Source organism: Lepidochelys kempii, chromosome 23 (assembly GCF_965140285.1).
Source record: "Lepidochelys kempii isolate rLepKem1 chromosome 23, rLepKem1.hap1, whole genome shotgun sequence".
NCBI lineage: Eukaryota > Metazoa > Chordata > Testudines > Cheloniidae > Lepidochelys > Lepidochelys kempii.
In genome coordinates, this window is record NC_136402.1 from 16243308 (window position 1) to 16268001 (window position 24694).

General features: G+C 64.9%; 2 protein-coding genes across 4 annotated transcripts; one reads left to right on the forward strand and one right to left on the reverse strand.

Annotated features, from left to right (window-relative positions):
• Positions 1–25: 25 nt before the first annotated feature.
• PIH1D1 (PIH1 domain containing 1) lies at positions 26–5378 on the reverse strand. 3 transcript variants are annotated; one of them, XM_078850282.1, is made up of 10 exons: positions 5271–5378; positions 4228–4333; positions 3549–3615; positions 3255–3440; positions 2939–3000; positions 2672–2756; positions 2275–2371; positions 1139–1229; positions 825–968; positions 26–440 (listed from the first exon to the last, which is right to left on the reverse strand). In XM_078850282.1, the coding sequence occupies exons 2-10, from the start codon at positions 4309–4311 to the stop codon at positions 393–395; spliced, it is 864 nt and encodes a 287-aa protein (XP_078706408.1). In that variant the 5' UTR covers positions 4312–4333; positions 5271–5378; the 3' UTR covers positions 26–392. The 3 variants fall into 3 exon arrangements, with proteins under 3 accessions (XP_078706408.1, XP_078706410.1, XP_078706409.1); XM_078850284.1 differs by lacking the exon at positions 825–968; XM_078850283.1 differs by lacking the exon at positions 5271–5378 and having other exon boundaries at positions 4228–4653.
• A 261-nt stretch (positions 5379–5639) lies between these two features.
• Positions 5640–22928, forward strand: ALDH16A1 (aldehyde dehydrogenase 16 family member A1). The gene is given in 18 exon segments (XM_078850280.1): positions 5640–5825; positions 7194–7296; positions 7632–7758; positions 7967–8145; positions 8410–8487; positions 9004–9188; positions 9568–9720; positions 10055–10252; positions 10610–10708; positions 11138–11274; positions 12371–12476; positions 12560–12720; positions 14415–14493; positions 14495–14583; positions 18530–18734; positions 19141–19326; positions 21789–21914; positions 22663–22928. Coding segments are annotated over 18 exon segments (2478 nt in total). The 5' UTR covers positions 5640–5732; the 3' UTR covers positions 22837–22928.
• Positions 22929–24694: the final 1766 nt, after the last annotated feature.

Genomic DNA, 24694 nt, shown 5'->3' on the forward strand with positions numbered 1-24694 from the left:
CCGGGCACAGATGGACGCCGCCGTGTTTCCGTTGCACCGTTTATTGCGCGCCTTCGGGTGCAGATTTGACAGGGCACGAGCCAGCCTCCCAAGCCAGCTACCCCCACCCCATCCCCACCCCAGGGCAGCAGGGTCCCGGCCCCCCCACGGACAGCTGATCTCTGGGCACGCCAGGAGCAAGAGCTAGAAAGAAAAACCCAGGAGTACTGCCCCCCCCGTCTACCCACTAGACCCCACTCCCCTCCCAGAGCTGGGGAAAGAACCCAGGAGTCCTGGTTTTCTGCTGGGAATTGCAGCCCCAACTCCCCACATGCCAGCTCCCCCTTGGTCTGGTGGGGGGGCCCCCCACTCCGGATCCTGGATTCTCTCCTGTGGGCAGAGGGGGGGTCTCCTCAGGGGGGCCCCAGCTGGGGCTGGACGGGCATCTTCACCGTCAGCACCTGTGGGGAGACGAGAGGGCGATGAGTGGGGAGAGGAACCAGGGGGAGGGGCCACTGAGAAGGGGGAGGAGTCACAGCCTGGTGGGGAGGGGGCACACCTGAGGTCACGACAGAAAGGAGGGGGCCACGGCCTAGGCATAAAGAAGGCGAGGCCACAGCCCGAGGAGGAGGAGCCACACCATAGGGGCGGGATCACTACAGAGGGGGAGGAGTCACACAAGGGGGAGTGGTCATACATTGGGGGTGGGATCCCTGGCTTGTAGGGATGGGAGTTTTTGCCCTGGGGGACGAGTGCTCACCCCACCCTGATGCAGAGGGGCGGGATTCCCCAGGGGGGACAGGGGGGGAATGCGGGGGTCCCGGGGGGGGGGGGGGGGGGCTCACCGCGGTGCGCCGGTGGAAGCGGGCGTGGCTGCGCTCCGGGACGATGTCGTGGGGGATGTAGATGTCGAGGAGGTAGGGGCCTGGCCCCCCCCGCAGCACGACCCGGTCCTGCCCCAGCTCCAGGGAGAGCTCCCGCGCCGAGCCCTGCGGGAGGGGTCATGAGAGCCTGTGGGGAGAGACCCGCCCCACGGCCGGCCCCCCCGCCCCGCTGAGGGGTGAGACCCGCCCCAAGGCCGGCACCCCCGCCCCACAGCGCCCCTACTGGGACAGACCCCGGGCTGGAGCAGCCAGGAGCTTCCCTCGGCAGAACTCACCACTCTGGGCAGGTGGATGTCAGCCAGCAGGAATTCGGGGGGCCCTCCTGCCGGCTCCGCCAGGATGGTGAATTTGGGGAGCACAGGGGAACTGTGGAAAGAAATGGGTGTGGGGAAAGCAGGTGCTCAGCGTGGGACAGGTCTGAGCTCCCTGCCTGACTGGGGAGGGGCCACATGGCCCAGCCAATGACTCTCGCCGTGGGGAGGGGGACCCCAGCAGGGGAAGGAGGCTCTGGATGGCAGTGGGGCAGGACCCCAGCAGAGGGAGGGGGACCCCAGCAGAGGGAGCGGGCTCTGAGCACCCTGGAAAAATCCCCATCTGCCCCAAGGCCTGGCAATGAACCCAGCCCCCCGAGTCTGTCTGGGGACATCACGGCTCCATGGGTCTCTGGCTTGTCTCCCTGCCTTCTCTGCAAGAGATCCACAGGGGACACGCCTGGGCCTGAGCCTTCTGGTCAATTTCAGCGATGGGAGGGGGGGGTCTTTAGCAGCCCCTCCTACATACACACACGCCGCCCCCACCCCCAACATACACAGCCCCCTCCAGTCAATCAACTAGCCAAGGAACCATTTCAACCAAGCCAGCCAGACCCTTGCAATCACGTCAGTCTGATTACCACATTGCCTCCCCACACACTGGATTTCATCGCCCCGCCCTCCCCAGCCCGCTGCCCGGAGCCCCCTGTGCCAGACGCCATCGCAAAGCTGGGATGCTGGGCTTTTTGGGGGTGTTAGAGAATCTTTTGTAGCCTCTCAGGCTCACAAGATACCCGTGGTTCTAGGCCTCCCCCACCCCGATGGAGCTGGGCACGGTCTGCTCGAATCAGTTGTATTTTCCATCCCTGTGTGCGTGCCAGACGGGGGAGAGCCCACTGCACTCCTCGGGGAGGGGGGGCATTAGAAGGGCCAGACCTAGGGGGTTCAGACACACCAGCGTTTTTCTCAAAACACACGGAGCGAGCAGAACTCTTTGCCACTGGATTTCCAAAACAGCAATCAGAGAACAGCAGCCGTGGGGTGGAGTGGCGGGGGGAAGGGGAGGGGGAGGGGGTTGTTCAAATCCACAGCAGCCCAAGGAGTTAGACCCACAGGGGGCAGAGTCTGGGGGCGGGGAGAGTAATCAGACCCCCACTCACCTGAAGTCCATCTCCTGTATGACAGGGCTGGACTTGGTGCGGATGGTCTGTCCCGAGATGGAGCCCATGAACTTCCGGTTCTTCAGGATTCGCCACTCTGCAGAGCGGTGGGGAAGGGGTTAGTGGGGACGGGCAGATTGGGGGCACTGGAGCAAGAGCTCCCAACCCGCAGCCCCGGGCTCCCCCCCAGCCCTGCCGGCGCCCCTCGCTCCCGACCCGCAGCCCCGGGCTCCCCCCCAGCCCTGCCGGCGCCCCTCGCTCCCGACCCGCAGGCCTAGGCTCCCCCCAAGCCCTGCCGGCGCCCCTCGCTCCCGACCCGCAGCCCCGGGCTCCCCCCCCCAGCCCTGCCGGCGCCCCTCGCTCCCGACCTGCAGCCCCGCCCTGGGCTGGACAGTACCCGGGTGATTGATGTCCATCTTGTACTTCTCTGCCAGCCCCTCCAGGGCTACCGTGATGAAGAACTCTTTGAAGAAGGGGTCAGCCTGGCACAGAGAAAGGGCAGGGTCAGCCAGACCCAGGCGACAGCCTGGGGACCACTGTGGACCTGCATCCCCTCCCTGCCCCCACTGCACACACATTAACTTCCCCGCTCCCAACCCCGGCCACACCCGCAGCCGTGGGGCTCTTGGGGGCAGGAGGGCCTGGCCCAGCAGGGGGCGCTTACCTCAACTTTGCTGAAGAAGCCGGTGTTGATGACCACGTCGTACGCGGCGCAGCCGTTCCCGCCTGCGACGGAGAATGACTGTGAGCACTTGGCCCGCCGGGTGGCCTCTGAGCTCCCCTCGCACCGCGGCCTGGGGTCAGAGCCAGTGTGGTCTGATCTCTGGAGCTGGCTGGGAGCCGGCGCCCCTAGAGGGGACAGACCCTGGGCCCCATTCCCTGCCCCCCTGAGCCAGCCAGTCCCTGCCCTGGGGCCGGGGGGTCACTGTGGCAGGTTCCATCCATAGGGCTGAGGGGTCACGGTGGGGAGGGGGGCTCACTGTTGTCCAGCTCGGCGTGGGGCTCCCCCAGGCTCATGGGGATGCGGAAAGACGAGGCGCTGTCCGACTCGAGCAGACACTCCAGCTCCTGGCGGCTGAGGTCGGGGGGCGGCGGGATGTCCAGCGACCGGCAGATGTTCACAAACACCTTCTCCTGGGAGCCCGCATGGGTCTTAATGCAGAACCCTGGCGGGAGAGGGAAAGGAAGGGGTGGGTGCCCCTTACTCCTGACCCGCAGCCCCCTACCCTCCCAGCCCTGGGCTCCCCCGCCTCACCCCACCCCAAACTCCGTACCAGGCTGAGGCTGGATCGGTTTCGAGTCACGCACCGAAGGCATCGCGCTCTGGATCTTCTGGGTGGCCTGGAGGGAAAGAGGGATGAGGCAGGCATCAGATCCCACCACGCCCACCCTTTGGTCCCTCCAGACCCACACGCCTGCGATGAGGCCCCAGCACAGACAGGTCCCTGTGAATAAACCCGCAACTCCTCCTCCTCGCCCCCCCCAGATCCCAGCTATGAGCCACCCCCCCTCTCCGCCTCAACTCAATCACTGCATCACCTGGAACAAATGAGAATGGGACCAAGCGGGGACCCCACCAGTCACCGATTCCCCCATCTGATCCCACCAGTCCTCACAGCACTGATCCTGCCCCACCAGAGCCCATCAGCCCCCCACCTCCTCCTGCCAGAGGCTGAATCTTCTGCCAGCACCCTTGGCCAGCTCCCACCTACCCACAGCCATCAGAGAGCCACAAACCCCACAGGTGGGGAGGGAGTGGAGCCCACTGGGCCGACACCGCCCCGAGAGATCCTTGCTGAAACCCAGCCCGGCCAGCCGCCGAGGGCTTCCTACTCCCCCACAGGGCCCCACAAGCAGAGCCAGCATGCTGCCCCCACAACACTCCCCAGCGCAGACCTGCACCAGGGCGGGGGCTGGGGGGGAGGACACACAGGGTCTGGGCCGCTCACAGACCTGGAGCAGCAGCTGTCTGAACTCCTCATCGTCTTCCTCCTCCAGCTCTGCCGACAGCAGGGACTTGTCCGTCTGGGAGGCCATGGGCTCTGCTCTGGGGACGGGGCTGCAAAGCAGACAGAACTTCAGCCAGATGTCCCAGCTCCCGTGGAGTGGGAGCGAGGGAACGCACAGCCCCCAGCCATGGGCAGAGGGGCCCGCAGCCTCCCAAGCCAGGCCTGGTCCCTGCCAGCATGGCCTCCGGGGCAGGGCTAGAGCATGGGGCACCAGGACCAACCACCTGCTGCAAGAAGCGGATTGGGGCACCGTGGGGCATTTGCCGCAGCCCCCCACGAGACGTCACCCCCTGCGGCACCACGCCAGGCTGTCGGCGCTGCCAGCCCAGGGTGCCCGGAGAGAGATGGGGGGTGAGTGTGGGGGGGTGTCTCCCACCTGGCGATGGACTGCAGCCTGGAGGACTCCCAGCCCTGACGAGACTGATACCAGCCTCCCCCTCCCCGAGCCGGGGAGAGAACCCAGGAGTCCTGGCTCCCAGCCTCCCCCTCCCCGAGCCGGGGAGAGAACCCAGGAGTCCTGGCTCCCAGCCTCCCCCTCCCCGAGCCGGGGAGAGAACCCAGGAGTCCTGGCTCCCAGCCTCCCCCTCCCCGAGCTGGGGAGAGAACCCAGGAGTCCGGGCTCCCAGCCTCCCCCTCCCCGAGCCGGGGAGAGAACCCAGGAGTCCGGGCTCCCAGCCTCCCCCTCCCCGAGCCGGGGAGAGAACCCAGGAGTCCTGGCTCCCAGCCTCCCCCTCCCCGAGCCGGGGAGAGAACCCAGGAGTCCTGGCTCCCAGCCTCCCCCACCCCGAGCCGGGGAGAGAACCCAGGAGTCCTGGCTCCCAGCCTCCCCCTCCCCGAGCTGGGGAGAGAACCCAGGAGTCCGGGCTCCCAGCCTCCCCCTCCCCGAGCCGGGGAGAGAACCCAGGAGTCCGGGCTCCCAGCCTCCCCCACCCCGAGCCGGGGAGAGAACCCAGGAGTCCGGGCTCACGCCACCCCGCGGGCGCTAACCGCTGTCCCTTGGCTCCCCGCCTCCCCACTGCTATTGGCAACAGTGGCCCACGCCTGCGACGCCCGCTTCCGGGCGCGTTAAACCAACTTCCGGTGTTTGTTGCCACACTTCCGGTAAGGACAGTATCGCTTCCGGGGTAGGGTTTTCGCTTCACTTCCCGTCTTCCGCCACAATTGCCATCACAGAGCGAGGCGGGACTTCCGGCGATTCACTTTCTGGTTCTTTGTCAATTTCGGAGAGGCCCTTTCCGGCTTTTGGACGCCACACTTCCGGCTGCGGTCTGCCACACTTCCGGTCCCTCCGCCGTGCGGTTTTACCTTCTTCTGGCGGAAGTGACCGAACTAGGTCATGGCCCGTCCCCGAAACCCTAGTCTCCATGGTGCTCCGGAGGCCGGAAGTGGAGCTGGGTCCCTCCAGCGGCCAGGGGCGGGCTGCCTGGGGGCAGAGTCCTGCGGGAATCAATGGCTGGAGCTGCGGGGGGGCGCCCGTCCGTGTGGGACATCTACAGCTCCATGGAGTATGGGCCTGCCCCAGAGGGGGCGGGGCCTGCCCAGGTAAGGCCCCCCCGCCCCCACATTGGGAGCCCGGACTCCTGGGTTCTCTCCCCGGCTCTGGAAGCGGAGTCGGGGGGTCTAGTGGTTAGAGCAGGGGGGTGGTGCTGGGAGCCAGGACTCCTGGGTTCTCTCTCCAGCTCTGCCCCAGGCTGCGTTAAATTGGTTGAGTCCCACACCGCTATGTGTGCCTCAGTTTCCCCATGGGCAGCGACAGCCCCGCTGGCCGCCTGGCCCTCGGCCAATGCAGAATTGCCGAGACGGCGAGATTCCACTTCCCCTTCCCTACCCCCACCCGCAGCCCTGACCTTGGCGTAGCTGAGTCAGCACCCCGGGGTGGCGCGGGGGGAGGGGACACGCCTGCCCTGCGCCGAGACCCCAGCCCTGGGCCTGTCCCGCCTGGGTTTTTCCACTGTAGCCCCAGCTCTCGTCCTGCTGCGCGGACATCGCACCCAGAGCCAGGAGCTCGTCCCTTGGGGGGGGGGCAGTACAAGAATAGAACCCAGGTGTCCTGGTACCTGGTCACCGCCTCCGAGATCCCACTCTCTTTCCAGGACAAATAATAGAACCCAGGAGTCCTGGCTCCCAGCCCCCTGCTCTAACTACTAGACCCCACTCACAGCTCGGAGAGAACCCAGGACTCCTGGCTCCCTAATTTCCAGTCTTTAAAACAGGACCCTCCATGTTAAAACACATCATAGTGGGCTTCGTAAGAGCTGGGATCCAGTGATTGACAGCCAGGACTCCTGGGTTCTGTCCCCAGCTCTGACCCTCTGTGGCAGGTCCATTCCCCCTCTCTGTACCTCAGTTTCCCTGTCCGTTTAATCAAACAGTGGGTAGCGTTTCATTTCAGCTCGCAGGGGTGCGTCTGCTGTGCTGGACTAAGAATCAGAACGCAGCGATCCTGCTGGGAACACCCCCTGTCCCTGCCACAGCGGGACCCCTCCCCTCCCACACCTGAATGGGCGTTCTGCAGAGAATCCCCCTTTTGCACTATAGGGCTTAGGACCCACGGTGGCCACGTTCTGCTTCCAGCCACTAAACCAGTGGTTCCCAAACTTTTGTACTGGTGACCCCTTTCACATAGCAAACCTCTGAGTGCGACCTGCCCCCCCACCCCCCTCCATAAATTAAAACCACTGTTTTATAAATGCTGGAGGCAAAGCGGTGTTTGGGGTGGAGGCTGACCAGTTGCGACCCCCCCATGTAATAACCTCATGACCCTCTGAGGGGTCCCGACCCCCAGTTTGAGAACCCCTGCACTAGAGGGCAGTGTGGGGCCGATCGCCCCCTGGTGGGTGTGCGATGTATTGTCGAGGGTCTGACAGCCCGTTCCAGGGGGTGTATTTCTCCTGCTTCCCTGCCCCCCAGGCCTGGCTGGAGACTCACGGTCGAAGCTTTGGGCATTTCGTGGCCGGCAAATGGTGGAAGCCGGAAGGCAGAGAAACCGCCAGCGACACCAATCCAGCCACAGGTTCAAGCCCAGACCCCGCGCGACGGCTGCGGCAGCTCACGGCATCTGACTCTGAAGGCTTAAACTGGACCTTGAGGGGGTGGGCGGGGAATGGGACTGGGGGCCTCTCCCCGTAGGGGGCCGCTGGCTCCCATCCAGCCCCGGGGCGGGGGGACTGACGGGCTCAAGGGGACCGGGAATGGGACACGGGGCCTTTGCCCTCTAGGGAGCGCCGGCTCCCGTCCCAGCTGTGGGATTCAGCTCAGTTCTGAGCAGAGTGTGTGTGTGGGGCGGGGCTGTGGGGGGGGGGGCAGGGAGATCTCTCCATGGGGCTCTGACCCCATTCCCCTCACCAGGGGAGCTGCTGGCCACCACCCTCCAGGGGGAGCCGGAGGACGTAGAGGCTGCTGTCCAAGCTGCCACGAAAGCCTCCGAAGCCTGGAGCCGCCTGCCGTGCCACGCCCGAGCCCGGCACCTGCACAAGTGAGCGCCGGCCGCGGGGGGCGCCGGGGGGCGGGGGGGGAGGGGGGCGTTTGCTTGGGGCAGGGGGAGAAACGCACCCGGTTTGGACGTGTGGTTCTGTCGCCACCTAGTGGCGGCAGCCTGCCTGGCGCCCGCGAAGCTGCCGCGGGGCCCCCCTCCTGCCTGGCATGCTCGGGTCGCGGCTGACCCCGGCCCCTCCCTTCTCCAGCATGGCCCGGACCATCCAGAAACACCAGCGCCTGCTGGCGCTCCTGGAGAGCCTGGATACCGGGAAGCCCATCGGGGAGGTCCGGGACCGGGACGCGCCCCTAGTCGTCCGACATTTCTACCACCACGCCGGCTGGGCCCAGCTCATGGGCACCGAGATGGGGGGCTGGAAAGCCCTGGGTGAGTATCTCGTCCCAGAGAGAAAGGGACCGCGGTGGGGTTCCCTCGCCCCGTGCTGGAGCCCCGCGCCTGTTTACATGGGGGAAACTGAGGCACGATGTGGGAGCGGGGATTTTGGATTGCAGCAGGGCTCAGCACAGAACCCAGAGGTCCTGGCTCCCTCCTGCAACTGCTTGACCTCTCCTCTGCTCCCCGAGCCAGGGAGAGAACCCAGGAGTCCTGGCTCCCCGCTCTGACCTCTCTCTCTATCTCCTCCCCACCCAGGGGTGGTCGCTGCTGTGGTTACCTGGAATTCCCCATTGCTGCCACTGGCCTGGAAAATCTGCCCAGCTCTGGCAATGGGTAGGTGTGGGGGGTAGCCCCCTCTGTGCCCCCCATGTGTGCTCCCTTGGGATCCCCTCACCCCTCTTGGGGTTCACCCCCCACCTCCATATTTCTATCCCCCCAGCTCCTCCTGGGGGGTGTCCCGTGGTTCTGAGTCCCCCCAGCCCCTGTGTGTCTCCCCTTGAGCTTCCCCACAGCCCCCCTTCTAAGGGGGGGAAGGGGTTGCCCAGCTGGGATCCCCCCCTGTGATTGTTCCTGTCTGGGGGTCCCCCTGCTGTGAGCCCATTGCATCTTCCCCAGTGGTCCCCTCTGAAGCCCCCTCTCCCTTCTTTGGGGTTCTCCTGCCCTGAGCCCCCGTGCCCCCATGTGTGGTTCTCCTCTGAAGCCCTCTGTATGGGGGGGTCCCCCTTCTCTGAGCCCCCTGCAGCCCGTGCCCTGAATCACCCATGTGTGGTCCCCCTCTCCCCTCTGTGGGGGTCCTCCTGCCATGAGCTCTCTGCACCCCCCTCTTGACCCCCATCTACCCCCCCCCAGGGAACACCATGGTTCTCCTTCCACCCCCCCGCGCCCGGCTCTCTGCCCTGCTGCTGGCCGAGCTGGGGGCCCAGGCCGGGCTGCCCCCAGGGGTGCTGAATGTGCTGACGGGGGAGGGGGCGCTGGCCGGGGGGCTGGCTGCCCATCCCGGGGTGGATGCTGTGGCTGTGGCTGGCTCTGTGGAGGTACGTGTTTCGAGGCAGGGGGTGTCCCCCTGACCCCCATGTGCCTGAGGGCGGGTCCACGGGGGGTGGTGGAAATGGGGGGCTGGTATCTTGGGGGGAAGCTTCCATGGTCTAGGCTGGGGGGATGGGAGGGGGCTCTGGAGAGCTGAGTTGAGGAGTGGGGGGCCCTGAAGGGAGGGGACTGCTGTGTCTTGCAGGGGCCTGGGGGTGCGGGGTCCGGGGGAAGGGGGCTGCTATGGTCCATGGGGGTTTGGGAGGCTGGACCCTGTGGTGGGGGGGCGGGGAGGCTGGGGACCTAGGCCATTGGGGAGGGCTGGGCTGGTGGAGTTGGGGGCTGCCCTGGCCCCATTCCCAAAACCCCCCTTTCCCCTCCCCTCAGGTGGGGCGCTCGCTGCGCCGTGCAACGGCCGGTGGGGGCCCCCGGCTCTCGCTGCAGCTGGGGGGTGACACCCTGGCCGTCGTCTTCGACTCGGCCGACCTGGATGGAGCCGCTGTGGGGCTGAGCGATGCCGTGAGCTGCCAGCGGGGCCTGGTGAGCAGGGAGCGCAGCCTTCCCCTAGGGGGCGCCAGCTGGCGGGGAACGGGGCGCGGGGCCTTTCCCCTCTAGGGGGCGCTGGCTCCCAACTGGCCCCAGTGCTGGGCCTGGCTGGCTCGGGGAGGGGGGAATGGGGCACGGGGCCTTTCCCCTCTAGGGGGCACCGGCTCCCATCCAGCCCCAGGGCGGAGACTGGCTGGCTCAGGGGGGCGGGGAACAGGCCCCCTCTGGATTGTGACTCTGTGGCCCCCTAGTGGCCGCAGCCTGCCTTGCCGTGAGGGCCTGTGCCCTGCAGGGGGCGCCGGCGTGTCGTTAACCCCTTTCCCCCCAGGCTCCCGGCCCCGGGGCGTTGCTGCTGGTGCAGGAGGCCGTAGCCGGGGCGCTGCTCCAGCGGCTGAAGATGCGGCTGGGGCAGCTGCGTGTGGGGGACCCGCTGGACAAGGCCATGGATGGGGGGGCCCTGGCGGACGAAGCCCAGCGGGGCGCCATAGAGACCTACGTGGAGGAGGCCCGGGCAGAGGGGGCTGAGGTGAGGGGCTGGGTCTAGTGGGTAGAGTGGAGGGGTGCAGGCTGGGAGCCAGGACTCCTGGGTTCCCTCTCCGGCTCCGGGAAAGGAAGTGGGGTCTAGTGGTAAGAGCAGGGGGGCTGGGAGCCCGGACTCCTGGGTTCTCTTCCCAGCTCTGGAGGAGGGGAGTGGGGTATAGTGGTCAGAGCAGGGGAGCTGGGAGCCCGGACTCCTTGGTTCTCTTCCCAGCTCTGGAGGAGGGGAGTGGGGTATAGTGGTCAGAGCAGGGGAGCTGGGAGCCCGGACTCCTGGGTTCTCTCCCCGGCTCCGGGACGGGGGGGTCTGTCTCTGAGGCTTGTGCTGCTGTCTCCCCACACGCAGATTTTCCAGGCATGGGCAGCTCTCCCGGCCCGAGGGCCCTTCTACCCCCCAACCCTGATCACCGGAGTGGCCAGCACCTCGCGCTGCGTCCGGGAGGAGGTAGGGGTCACCCCCCCCCCCCGCCGCCTGAGGGCCAACCCAGGCTCCCTCCGCCTGCCTGCTGGGCCATGCATGGGGAAGTGGTGACCTCTGGTGGCCACAATCAGAATTGCAGTTCTCTGCTTTTTCCCCCCCAGGTCTGCCTGCCAGGGGAGAGCACCCCCCACTGAGCCCCTGGTCCGCTCCCTGCAGCCCAGTGCCCCCCGCTGAGCCCCCCACCCTGCAGCCCAGCGCCCCCCGCTGAGCCCCCCACCCTGCTCCCTGCAGCCCAGTGCCCCCTGCTGAGCCCCCTGCCCCGCAGCCCAGCGCCCCCCGCTGAGCCCCCCGCCCCGCTCCCTGCAGCCCAGCACCCCCTGTTGGCCCCCCCGCCCCGCTCCCTTCAGCCCAGCACCCCCTGTCTCCCAAGACTTCTCTTGTCCCCTGCTGCAGATCCTTGGGCCGGTGCTGGTGGTTCTGCCCTTCCGGACCGCCAAGGAGGCCGTGGCACTGGGGAACCACCGCCCCTCCGGGCTGGCAGCCAGCGTATGGACCGAGAACCTGCCCCTGGCCATGGAGGTGGCGCAAAGGTTAGTTCGGAGCCCACGGTGCAGCTCCAGGATCCGGCTCCGGCTCCCCCCATCCCACCCCGTGCATCCGCTCCCAGAGCTGCAGGGATCCGGCTCATGTTTCCACCCCCCTGGCAAGGAAACTCCAGCCCCAGGGCTGCAGGTCGTCTCCCTCCCGACCTCCCCTGGCCTGTCTGTCCACCCCACTTCGTTACGCTTGAATCCCGCTGCACCCCCAGTTTCACTAGCGTCCCTTCAATTCAAGCCCTCGCCCGGGCGCTCGGCCCCGGGAGCTCCCCGTAGTAAAACCGAAGCGAAGTTTATGGGATGCAGCAGAAGACGAAGCTTCACGTCCCCAGTTGCGGCGGGGCCGCCGGCCGGCCGGGATTTATCGCCCCCGCAGCCGCTGAGATCCGAAGCGTGGAAGTCTGAAGACTGTGGAGGGGCATTTTGTCGGCAGCACGTCCGACAGCCTGCCATGGAAGCAGGTTCCCCCGCAGGGGTTTCCACATGTGGCCTGGCCCTAGGCTCCCGCGGCTTGGTGCGTGCGGTCGGCGTTTGCAGTTGAAAAGTCCATCCTCCCCCACCTGCCTGCGCTTTCCTCCTGGCTCGCGAGAGGTTTCGCCCCCCGGGGTCGGCCTGGCCAGCCGAGAGAAAAGAGACCCTTGGCCAGCCAGCCAGGGAAGTGTTCCCTTGGGCAGATCTGTTCGAGAAACAGCCCATCTTGATTTCAGAATTGCCCGTGACGGAGAATCCCCCACGAGCCGGGGGAAATTGGGCCCGGGGTTAATTATGGTCACCGTTAGAAATTGACGTCTCGCTTCCAGTCTGAATGCATTGCGCCCCGACTCCCAGCTGCTGGCCGCGTGGGCCCCGGCTGGGCTCGCTGATAGGCCCGTGGCTTCGCTCTCTGAGCTCCCGTTCGCCCCCGTCGGTCCCCCGCTGCCCCGACTTTTTCTTGGTCTCCCCGGCGCGTCGGACGAGCAACGAGTTTGGTGCTTTCTGCCAGGCCTCCGCTGAGGGATCTCGCTGTGGGAAACGCGCCCGTTTGTTGCTGCGTACCTGTACTCTGGGGCCCCTGGGCTCTGACACCCCCCCATCTCGCTTTTTGTGGCAGCCTGCAGGTCGGCACCGTCTGGATCAACGGGCAGAACTTCTTTGACGCGGCTGCGGGCGTGGGAGGAACCAAGGAGAGCGGGAACGGCCGGGATGGAGGCAAGGAGGTGTGTGGGGCTGAGCCGGGAAGCGGGGGATATCAGGCTGGAGGGCCCGCAGGGCTGACTTGTCCCTTCCTTCCCCCTTCTAGGGCCTGTACGAGTATGTCAGGCCGAGCTGGCAGAGCCGGCCCCGGCCTGACCCCACGGAGCTGGACTACAAAACTTTTGCTGCCTCATATGGGGCTGACCCTCCCTCTGTTCCTGGGCACAGTGGGGTAGCCTGCCCCGAACTGGAGGGAAACATGCCAAGGTACTGATGACTCATGGTCCCTCAGAGCTGGCCCCCCTTGCCTGGTGCTGGGACGCGGCCCCTCTGGGGTGGGGCGCAGGGGCCGGGTATACGGGGACCCTTCGCCTGGCCCTGAGACACGGCCCCTCTGGGGTGGGGCGTGCGGGCTGGTTATGCAGGGACCCTTCGCCTGGCCCTGAGACACGGCCCCTCTGGGGTGGGGCGTTGGGGGCTGGTTATACAGGGGTAATATTCTCTCTAAATTTTTCCGTCCACGTGCGGCGTGAATTTTGTTCTGTGGAGCCCCAACAGGGAGGGAACATGCGGGTGTGCACCATCACCTCCGTACTTTCAGGACACCCCTTATCCCCCCACTTCCCCCCCCCCCCCCCCCCGAGAGCTCCCAACGTCCTAGCTGGGTGGTGGGGAAGGTCTGACTTCAGGTGGCGTCCGCAGCGCCTGCCAGTTCATTCGTCCAGCCTCCTTCCGCGGGGATGAAATCCAGCCACCGCTGGGGAGGGAAATTGCCCCCAGCTGGAGCAGCGAGCCCTGTGCAGTAGTTGGGAAAGAGACGGGGAATTTTGGGCAGGAAGAATCTTCCCCTCTCATGCAAAATCCTGGAGCTATTTAATGTTCGGACGGGGCTTCATCTGTCAAAGTCTCCTCTGAAGGTAAAATATAACATGGCCCCGTCAGCATTCCCGTAAATGTGTCTTTCTAAATCGAGACATTAAGGCTCAAAATAATTGTCCAAAACGCACCTTCCCTCCTCTCATATTAACCGTCCGAAGCGCTTTAAAAGCCCCGTCGACTATTCACGTCTCGCACTGGAGTAGGCTGGACGCTGAAAGTAACGCCAGCAGGTCCACCCTTGGATTCGCACCCTGGCAGACAATGTTCCCGAGTCTCGGTTGTTACCGGGAACATTTACACCGCGCTTTCCAGACACGTGGGCTCGGGCAAACTTTCATTTGACGTGGCGTTTTCGCCCACTCCTTTCCCTGAGAACTACTTGGCAGGGTCAGGACTAGATAACACCCCTCTTCCGCTGCCCGCGAAAAACTTTTCAACCACCGCAAGGGGGAGTTTAAATCCACCACGGAGGAAGGCTGTCATTGGAAATCAGACCAAAACGGTTCTCTTTGAGTCATTTCCATTTAAAACGCAAATCAAAAAGCCAGTGCTCTTCAGCGCTTTGCGTTTGTAAATCTCAAAGGGTTTTGCAGGGAAATGGGGAAACTGAGGCACGGTGTGGGGGTGAGGTGACTTCCCAAGGCCACACAGGAACTCAGTGGCAGAGCAGGGGAAAGACCCAGAGTCTCTTCATTCCCCAGGCTCCCCCAGCTCGGGGGCTGTGGCAGGGAGAGATGACTCCCATCTCTCCCATCCCCGCTGCAGGCCCGGGGCCGGGGAAGAGGCGTCTCTGCCCCCCCGCCCCCCCCCCCCATAGCCCTGCATGGCCCAAGTTTCTCCAAAGCCCCATCACGGCCCCCCCCCCATTCCCCCCACCCACCCTACACATAATCCACACTCACCTGTGTGCGGGCCTGCACCTTAGAGGGAACACAGACACGCACCCCTCGTCCGGCGCTGAGATGCAGCCCCTCTGGGGCGGGGCGCGGGGGCTGGGTGGACAGGGATCCCCGGCCCGGTGACAGCTTTCCAATGAGCGTGAGGGTTCAGGGGTCACCTCGGCCCCCCTTGTGTCTCTGCAGGGTGGACAGAACCTACAAGCTCTACTACGGAGGGGCTCAGAAGCGACCCGAGGGAATGGCCTCACTCCCCGTCCTCGACCCCCGCCAGCAACGTGCTGGCGTACGTGGCGGACGGCAGCGCCAAGGACATCCGCAACGCCGTGGAGGCGGCTCACAAGGCCGCGCCAGGGTGAGATGGGGAGCAGCTCAGGACTCCTGGCTTCTCTGCCCGGCTCTGGGAGGGGAGTGGGGTCCAGTGGTTAGAGTGGGGGGCTGGGCGCCAGAACCCCCGGGTTCTCTCCCTGGCTCTGGGAGGGGAGTGGTGTCTAGTGGTTAGAGCAGGGAGGCTGGGAGCCAGGACTCCTGGGTTCTATCTCCAACTTTGCCCCTGAACTCGCTGTTTACCCTTTGTGCCTCAGTTTCCCCCGTGTACCAAGCGAGGCCACTCCTCGCCGTATGAGGCCTGGCTGCAGGTTGGGGCCCTCTCTGAGTTCATAGAATCATAGAATATCAGGGTTGGAAGGGACCTCAGGAGGTCATCTAGTCCAACCCCCTGCTCAAAAGCAGGACCAATCCCCAATTAAATCATCCCAGCCAGGGCTTTGTCAAGCCTGACCTTAAAAACTTCTAAGGAAGGAGATTCCACCACCTCCCTAGGTAACGCATTCCAGTGTTTCACCACCCTCCTAGTGAAAAAGTTTTTCCTAATATCCAATCTAAACCTTCCCCACTGCAACTTGAGACCATTACTCCTTGTCCTGTCCTCTTCCACCACTGAGAATAGTCTAGATCCATCCTCTCTGGAACCACCTCTCAGGTAGTTGAAAGCAGCTATCAAATCCCCCCTCAGTCTTCTCTTCTGCAGACTAAACAATCCCAGTTCCCTCAGCCTCTCCTCATAACTCATGTGTTCCAGACCCCTAATCATTTTTGTTGCCCTTCGCTGGACTCTCTCCAATTTATCCACATCCTTCTTGTAGTGTGGGGCCCAAAACTGGACACAGTACTCCAGATGAGGCCTCACCAATGTCGAATAGAGGGGAACGATCACGTCCTTCGATCTGCTCGCTATGCCCCTACTTATACATCCCAAAATGCCATTGGCCTTCTTGGCAACAAGGGCACACTGCTGACTCATATCCAGCTTCTCGTCCACTGTCACCCCTAGGTCCTTTTCCGCAGAACTGCTGCCTAGCCATTCGGTCCCTAGTCTGAAGCGGTGCATTGGGTTCGTCCGTCCTAAGTGCAGGACCCTGCACTTATCCTTGTTGAACCTCATCAGATTTCTTTTGGCCCAATCCTCCAATCTGTCTAGGTCCCCCTGTATCCTATCCCTGCCCTCCAGCGTATCTACCACTCCTCCCAGTTTAGTATCATCCGCAAATTTGCTGAGAGTGCAATCCACACCATCCTCCAGATCATTTATGAAGATACTGAACAAAACCGGCCCCAGGACCGACCCCTGGGGCACTCCACTTGACACCGGCTGCCAACTAGACATGGAGCCATTGATCACTACCCGTTGAGCCTGACAATCTAGCCAGCTTTCTACCCACCTTATAGTGCATTCATCCAGCCCATACTTCCTTAACTTGCTGACAAGAATACTGTGGCCAGGTGGTGCCAGCCTGGAGCAAAGTGTTGCCCACTTTCTGGCCCACTGCCAGGTGCCAATAATCTTCCCCCGGCCCCCGGCCCCGCCTCTCTTATCTCTCCCCCAGCAGCGGGGTGGCCAGAGTCCCCAGAGAACTGAAGAGCCGCTGGCTCATTGCAGCTGGGACCCGCCCGGCATCTCACGCCGCTGGAAATGGTTTGCTCCTCGGGGAGCCCTGCCAGGTGGCGGGGCGCCGGAGCGCGGGGGGGGCGTCCAGAGAGCCAGGATCTGATCAAACCGAGGGGAGAATAATTTTTGCCTAAATTTTCCAGACACTTTTCTTGTTTGGGGCGAAAGTTGGAGAAGTTGGACGGTTTTGCCCCCGAAACTAGACGGTTTTGGCCCCCCTCCCAGACAGGGACAATGTAGATCCGGAACTGCCATGGCTCGGCCTTATGGGAGTCCCTGGCTGTGGTGCATCATGGGAGAGGTAGTTCGGACAGTCTCCTCCATAGGCTGTGCATCATCTCCCATGGTGCACCACAGCTCCCCCTGGCCTGGGAGCGGGTTGCATAATGGGAACCCCTGGCTGTGGTTAGGGTGGCCAACTTTCTATTGGCACAAAACCAAACACCCTAGCCCCGCCCCTTCCTCAAGGCCCCGCCCCCCCTCACTACATTCCCCCATCCTTGGGGGCTCGCTCTCCCGTACCCTCACTCACTTTCACTGGGCTGGGGCTGGGGCAGGGGGTTGGGGTGTGGGAGAGGGTGAGGGCCCTAAATGGGGGTGCAGGTTCGGGGCAGAGCCAGAAATGAGGGGTTCAGGGTGTGGGAGGGGGGCCCTGGGCTGGGGTAAGGGGTTGAGGGCTCTGGGCTGCAGGTGCAGGCTCTGGGGTGCAGGAGGGGGTACGGGCTCTGGGCTGGGGGTGTGGGCTCTGGGGTGGAGCCAGGGATGAGGGGTTTGAGGTGCAAGAGGGGGCTCCAGGCTTGGGGGTGGGGCAGAGGGGTTCAGGGTGTGGGAGGGGGCTCTGGGCTGGGGCAGGGGGTTGGGGTGCAGGAAGGGGTGAAGGCTCTGGGGTGGGGCTGGGGATGAGGGGTTTGGGGTGCAGGAGGGGGCTCTGGGTTTGAGGGGGCTCAGGGCTGGGGCATGGGCTTACCTCAGGCAGCTCCCAGTCAGGGGCACAGCGGGGCTAAGGCAGGCTCCCTGGCTCCACCCCACCCCACCCAGCTCCCATTGGCCGATGCTCGGGGCGGGGACAGCGCGCCGAGCCCCGTGGCCCCCCCGCCTAGGAGCCGGACCTGCTGGTCGCTTCCGGGGCGCAGCGCGGTGCCCCAGGACAGGTAGAGACCAGCCCCGCGGCACCGCTGACCGGGACCCACTAGGGTCCCTTCTCAAGTGGGCGTTCGGGTCGAAAAGCGGACACCTGGGCCCCCTCGCTGTGGTGCATCATGGGACTTGTAGTTCAGACTCCTCCTGCTCTAGCCTGTTCTCTAGGGCAGGCAGGCTCCCTTCCTGGACTACACCTCCCCCAGCAAGGAGCCACACCCCCAAAGACCCCCCCCCCAAGACACAGAACCCCCCCACGCTGACCTGCGGGGACTTCGCTTCCCCCGGCCCCAACCCCTCCAAGCTGTAAATTGCAGCCCTGCTTTGCAGCCCCCCCTCCCCCCACCAATGCCCAGCGCTGCTGAGTGACAGCCCCTGAAATTCGGGGGTGCCTCGGGCGGGGAGGGGGTTCAGGATTCCCCCTCGGGCCAGTGGGGAAGAGAGGGGCCAGGAGGGTGGCGCAGGGGCAAGGAGTGCAAAAGGCACTTACATTTTATTGCTTTGTTGTCTGGGGCTTGACTGGCGTAATCTAATGGGGGGGCAGGGGGCAGCTCCCGGACTAGGCCTCATCCACCAATCAGATCCACAGGGGCGCTGGGCTGGGGGGGCCTGATCCCTTGGGGGTGGGCATGGGAGAGTGGGAATCAACTCTGCAGTCTACTGGGTTAGAGTGGGGGTGGGGCTGGGAGCCAGGACTCCTGGGTTCTCTCCCCAGCACTGGGAAGGAAGTGGGGTCTAGTGGTTAGAGCCGGGGGGGCTGGGGGCTGGGACTCCTGGGTTCTCTCCCCAGCACTGGGAAGGAAGTGGGGTCTAGTGGTTAGAGCCGGGGGGGCTGGAACTCCTGGGTTCTCTCCCCAGAACTTGGAAGGAAGTGGGATCTAGTGGTTAGAGCGGGGGGGCTGGGGGCTGGGACTCCTGGGTTCTCTCCCCAGCACTGGAAAGGAAGAGGGGTCTAGTGGTTAGAGCGGGGGGGGCTGGGACTCCTGGGTTCTCTCCCCAGCACTGGGAAGGAAGTGGGGTCTAGTGGTTAGAGCGGGGGGGCTGGGGGCCGGGACTCCTGGGTTCTCTCCCCAGCACTGGGAAGGAAGAGGGGTCTAGTGGTTGGAGCGGGGGGCCTGGGGGCCGGGACTCCTGGGTTCTCTCGCCAGCACTGGGAAGGAAGAGGGGTCTAGTGGTTGGAGCCGGGGGCCGGGACTCCTCGGTTCTCTCCCGGCAGGTGGGGCAAGCGGGCGGCCCACACCCGGGCGCAGGTGCTGTACTACGTGGCGGAGAACCTGGAGCTGCGGCGGGAGGAGGTGGCGTCCCGGCTGGGGGCGCTGACAGGAGCCCCCCCCGAGGAGGCACGGCGGGAGGTGGACCTGGGCCTGGAGCGGCTCTTCCACTGGGCGGCCTGCTGCGATAAATCTGGGGGCGTCATGCAGGTGGGGCCCCAGAGCGCCCGCTCCGGACAGGGGGCAGCCAGAGATGCAGGCGGGCAATGCCAGGGGGTGGGGATTGTGGGGGGGGGAATGTGGTGGGTAGGTGGCTGTGTTTGGGGGGGGTGGGCATAGTGGAGAAGGTGGGGGGGCGGGCCTTGGGGAGGTGAGGGATGGGGGGTGGGAACAGGGGAGGGGCTTGGGCGGTGTACTTATGGGGTGCACCCAGGAGGGGGCGGGGCATGCAGGGCAGGAATGGGGGTGGGGTCAGGGGAGGGAATCCGGGGGTGAAGCTCTGCCCACAGGCTGAACCCAGCAGCAGGTGCCTGGGGGCAGGGTTGACTTTGTCTCGAGGGCTGGAAGAGGGTGGGGGGAGCCCAGAATCACCCCTCTGGCTTTGCCCCCCCCCCAGGAAACCCCCCTGCACGGCACCACCCTGCGGCTCTGCCAGCCCCTGGGCGTCGTGGGGGTCGCCTGCCCGGACGAGCACCCCCTGCTCAGCTTCCTGAGCCTGCTGGCCCCCGCCGTGGCCCGGGGCAACGCCGTGGTGATGGTCCCCAGCCCACGCTACCCGCTGCCCGCCCTGGACCTTTGCCAGGTACCCTCCCCCCCCGCGTGCCTCAATTTCCCCAGGCCAAAAAAGGGAGTCGTCACCCCACCCTGTAGAGGACATGGCCGTCGAGAGATGGAAAAGACGCTACTGGGAGCGTATGGGCCATTGGACTCTGAGACCCTCTGCCTGGGGAGTGAACCCAGGAGTCCTGCCTCCCAGGCTCCCTGCTCTAACCACTAGCCCCCACTCCCCTCCCAGTGCCGAGAGCAGTAACTATACTATAGCTCTGTTGGCACGGGCTCCTGTCCGGCCCCCACTGAGCTGCCCCGGCTGGGAGCGACCACACGTGCCACTTCGGGCTTACGCTGTGAAACAGACCCATCCCCCCCACCTGAGATCGGGGTCCCCATTGGGCCGGGCGCTGCACAGATTCCCCCACCCCCCGCCCGCCTGACTGAGATTAGGGGACCCCGGGGCGCCAGGCACTGCACAGACCCCTCCCCTCACCCGATCTCAAGCGGGGGACCCCAAGGCGTTACCCCGACACAAGTGCAGAGCCCTGCGTGGCTACGTTTGGACCCGCGGCTGTCCCCCGATTTGCCAGACTCCATACACGTGCCCCGGATCCACAGGACCGGTGCCTAGAATGGATCAACCCTGAGAAGGCCGCGCTCGGGGCCCCCCAGACCCTGCTGGTTTACAGCCAAGGGGCAGCGTAGGTGGGACGGCTGAGCGGCTGAGAGACCTCAGGCCCCTGCCTTTGACTTTTCCCCGCTCACCATTCAGAAGCGGCCGGATTGGGCCGGGGGTTCCTCTTTTCTAGCTGTCTCGGGGTTTGAGCCCCGTGCGGGACTGACCTCTTCTCTTCCTGTGCGTACACAGGTCACCTCGTTACTAGGAGGACCAGATGGCTCGGTTTTATGGGGACAGTCCCGATTTTGGGGTCTTTTTCTTATCTAGGCTCCTATTACCCCCCACCCACCCCCTGTCCCGATTTTTCGCACTTGCTGTCTGGTCACCCTACTTCGTTACACTCATTTGCATAAGGCGGAGGTCCCCAAAGTGTGGGGCGTGCCCCGCTGGGGGGAAGCGTGAAGGAACATCCGGGGAGGGGGAGCACAGCGGGGCCCCGGGCCAGCCCGCACGGGGGTGGGGAGGAAGTACCACCTGGCCCCGTGCCGGGCCCAGGTCCCAAGCCTTATGGCAGCGCTCCCGCCCCCAGATCCTGGCCGTGGCCCCAGACCCATCCCCAGCTGCGGCCCCAGCCATGGCCCCATTACCCCTTCCCCTCCCCCGAGCCGTGGCCCCGGCTCTAGGGGGGCGCGGACATAGGTAAGGGGGGCGTCTGTCCTCAACAGTTTTGGGACCGCTGCCCTGGGTCGTTCATTATAACAGGGATCGTTAAGCTGAAGAGAATGCCGAGCCGCCCGTCTCATATCTTTGATTTCATGGCTGGCTGCTCACAATCACCTGGGTAAAATAGAGGCCTGTAAGACACGAAAGGGACTTTGCATCACGCACACGCTTGGCATGGACGCTTTGGTTCGTAGCCATACGAGTCAACGGGTTCGAAATTGTCCGTCGGCTGCTTGCGCCACGGAGTTAGGGCCCTGCCAAATTCACAGCTCGTTTTGGTTCATTTCACGGTCGTTGGATTTTTCCCAGCGTCTGTTTCACGGTTTCAGATCTTTAAATCTGAAATTTCACGGTGTAGTCACCGGACGCGGAGACGGGGGGGCATCTCCGACCCAAAAGAAGGTGGGGTGTCCGCAAGGCGATTGTAAGGGGAGGGGTCACAGTATTGCCGGGCTCCCAGCTCCGTGAAATCTGGTCTCCCCTATGCTAGCCAGATGTCCCAGAGGGGTGAGATTTCATGATCCATAATGTGTTTTTCATGGCTGTGATTTTGGTAGGGCCTTACACATAGAGCAGGTTTTTAGTCAACCTGCACAGGGCAGTTTTAATGCATTCGCGCCCACTGGGCAGCACTGCAAAGCAATGGGGAAACTGAGGCACGGGGCGGGGTCCTCCAAATAAGGCAGAAGAGTCCCGCACACAATACAGCCTGCATGACCGCAGGGGGTGGTGGAAGTGAAGCGTTTCCATTAGCTTCCTCGTTAAGGAGCCCATTAATTACCTTCCTGAGTCGCTTGTCTCCGCTGCTAACAGCTGGGAACAATTAACGCCGGCCCGTGGGGACCCCGCTGGCCCAGCCCCAGGCGTGGGCCACGTGTTCCCTTGGGTGGCCGCATTCACCCACGCAGGGTTTTGTCTCCGAAACGCCCCATCAGTGGGTCCCATCTCTGGTTCTCTGTCCCTGACCTAGGCAACCAGCTCCCCGTGACAGGAGAGAACCCAGGAGTCCTGGCTCCCAACTCCCGTGCCCGTGGCTCTAACCACTAGACCTCTCTCCCCTCCCAAAGCTGGGATAGAACCCAGGAGTCCTGGCTCCCAGCCCCTGCTGGTCCTGGCTGCTCATAGGGCCCATCTGCTTCCTCCCCCCCCAGATCTTCGACACCTCGGACGTCCCTGGAGGGGTGGTGAATATTGTGACGGGGAATCGGGACCATCTGAGCCGGACGCTGGTGCAGCACCAGGATGTTCAGGCCATGTGGTACTTCGGGTCTCCGCAGGTGAGAGTGGCTCTGCCCCCACCGCGTGCCCCCCCGCCAGCCCTCCCTGCCCTGAGGCCAGATGGGAGCCGGCGCCCCCTAGAGGGGAAAGGCCCCGGACCCCATTCCCTGTCCCCCTGAGCCAGCCAGTCCCTGCCCTGGGGCCAGGTGGGAGCCAGCACCCCCTAGAGGGGACAGGCCCCGGGCCCCATTCCCTGCCCCCCTGAGCCAGCCAGTCTCTGCCCTGGGGCTGGGTGGGAGCCGGCGCCCCCTAGAGGGGACAGGCCCCGGGCCCCATTCCCTGCCCTCCTGAGCCAGCCAGTCCCTGCCCTGGGGCCAGATGGTAGCCGGCGCCCCCTAGAGGGGAAAGGCCGCGGGCCCCATTCCCTGCCCCCTGGAGCCAGCCAGTCCCAGCCCTGGGGCGAGACAGGAGCCGGCGCCCCCTAGAGGGGACAGGCCCCGGGCCCCATTCCCTGCCCTCCTGAGCCAGCCACTCCCTGCCCTGGGGCGAGACAGGAGCTGGCGCCCCCTAGAGGGGAAAGGCCGCAGGCCCCATTCCCTGCCCCCCCCACTCCACCCCAGCCAGTCCCTGCCCTGGGGCCAGATGGGAGCCGGCGCCCCCTAGAGGGGCCAGGTCCCGGGCCCCATTCCCTGCCCCCCCCACTCCACCCCAGCCAGTCCCTGCCCTGGGGCCAGACTGGAACCGGTGTTCTCTAGAGGGGCCCGGCCCTACCTCCTGCGTCCTCATTTAACCCTTTCTCTCCTGCAGGGGTCCCAATTTGTGGAATGGGCCTCAGCCGGTAACCTGAAGCGGACCTGGGTGAGCCACGGGGCCCCCCGGCGGTGGGAGGACCCGGCCCAGGGGGCAGGTGAGGAGTTTCTGTACCAGGCCACCCAGTGTAAGAACATCTGGATCCCCATGGGGGAGATCTTTGCCAACTGAAGCCGAGGGTCCCCACCCCAAACCACGCAGCCTGAGGGCTACAATAAAAAGGGTTGGTATGGTTTAACCCTGCCCCCTGGTGGGGGTCCGTCTCCTGTTGCCTCATGAGTGTCACTGCCTGAATGGGGAAACTGAGGCACGAGGCTGGGGGGCGGGGGAGAGAGAATGACAACTGGAGTCTTGGCTCCCAGCCCCCCTGCTCTAACTGCTATGCCCCACTCCCCTCCCAGACCTTAAGGTACTGGAACTCAGGACTCCTGGGTTCTCTCCCAGGCTTGGGGAGAGGAGTGGGGTCTAGGGGGTTCGAGTGGGGTGGAAGGGGGAGCCAGGACTCGTGGGTTCTCTCCCCCACTCTGGAAGGGAGTGGGGTCGAGTGCAGAGGTGGGCAAACTACCATCCTGCCCGGCCCTTGAACTCCCGGCCGGGGAGGCTGGCCCCCGGCTCCCGTAGCTACACCTCCATGCAGGCAGCATGGCTTGCACCCGCGCACCTCCCCGGGTTTCCAGTACACCTGTCCTGCTGCTCTGAGCGGCATGGTAAAGGGGTGGGGGGCAAGGGGGTTGGATAAGGGGCAGGAGGTTCTGGGGGGCGGGCAGGGGATGGGGTGCAGGGGGCGGTTGGATGGGGCAGAGGTTCTCGGGGGTCTGGGGTCCCGGGGGGGCAGGGGATCCCGGGAGGGGGCAGGCAGGGGACAAGGATTGGGGGGGTTGGATGAGTCAGGGGTTCAGGGGGGGCAGTCGGGAGCAGGAAGAGGGAGGGAGCGGATAGGAAATGGGGGCCAGGCTGTTTGGGGAGGCACAGCCTCCCAACCCAGCCCTCCATACCGTTTCACAACCCCGATGTGTCCCTCAGGCCAAAAAGTTTGCCCACCCCTGGTCTAATGGGTTAGAGCCGGGGGGCTGGGAGCCAGGACTTCTGGGTTCTCTCCCCAGCTCTGGGACAGGAATGGTGTCTAGTGGGCGAGAGTATGCGGGGCAGGGGGGAATTACTGCCCCCCTCCCCGGGGAAGGGGTGGGCTGGGCCTGATGCCACAGGGCTGAGTGCCCTCGGGCGGAGGGATCGGTCCCAGAGCTGGGGTAGGGTAGTTATAAACCTCGAATTTTATTGTCTCTTGTTAATGGTCATGGTTCGCCAGCCCACCTCGGTCTCAGAGGCTTGGCACACACGCGGTCCTCGTGCGCCTGCCCCAATGCTCTTCTCCACTCCCCTCCCCGAGCTGGGGAGAGAACCCAGGAGTCCTGGCTCCCAGCCCCCCTGCTCTAACCCACTGGAGCGAAGTGGGCTACAGTCCAGACCAGGGGTGGCCAACCTGAGCCGGGGAAGGAGCCAGAATTTAACAATGGGCATCACCAAAGAGCCCCAGGAGTACGTCAACAGCCCCCCATCAGCTCCCCCCCGCCCCGCTCCCAGCGCCTCCCGCCCACCGATCAGCACCTGCCCCTCCTGCCCTGCACCTCCTGATCGGCTGTTCCCTGGCATGCAGGAGGCTCGGGGGGGGGGGGGGGGAGTGAGGGCACACAGGGCTTGGTGGGGGGGAAGTGTCACTGACTCCCAGGTGGTGCCCACTCTTGGCCCCATGCGGTCCCTGGGGGAACCCCCTTCAGTGCGACAGCCCTTCTCGGGGGTCCTCTCTCTCTCGGGGGTTAGGCCCCTCCACCTCCTGGAACCGCACCTGTCTGAGCCTTAGCATGCCTGTCTCTGCCCTGGGCCCCTCGCTCTGGACCCCCGGGGCGCCCACTCCCAGAGGTCCCCCCATCTCTAGCCCGGAGCGACTCTCAGCCAGCGTCAAACAGGAGGGTTTATTGAGTGTCTGAACCCAGCACAGGAAACTCTGACCTCTCAGGCCTGGCCTCCCTCA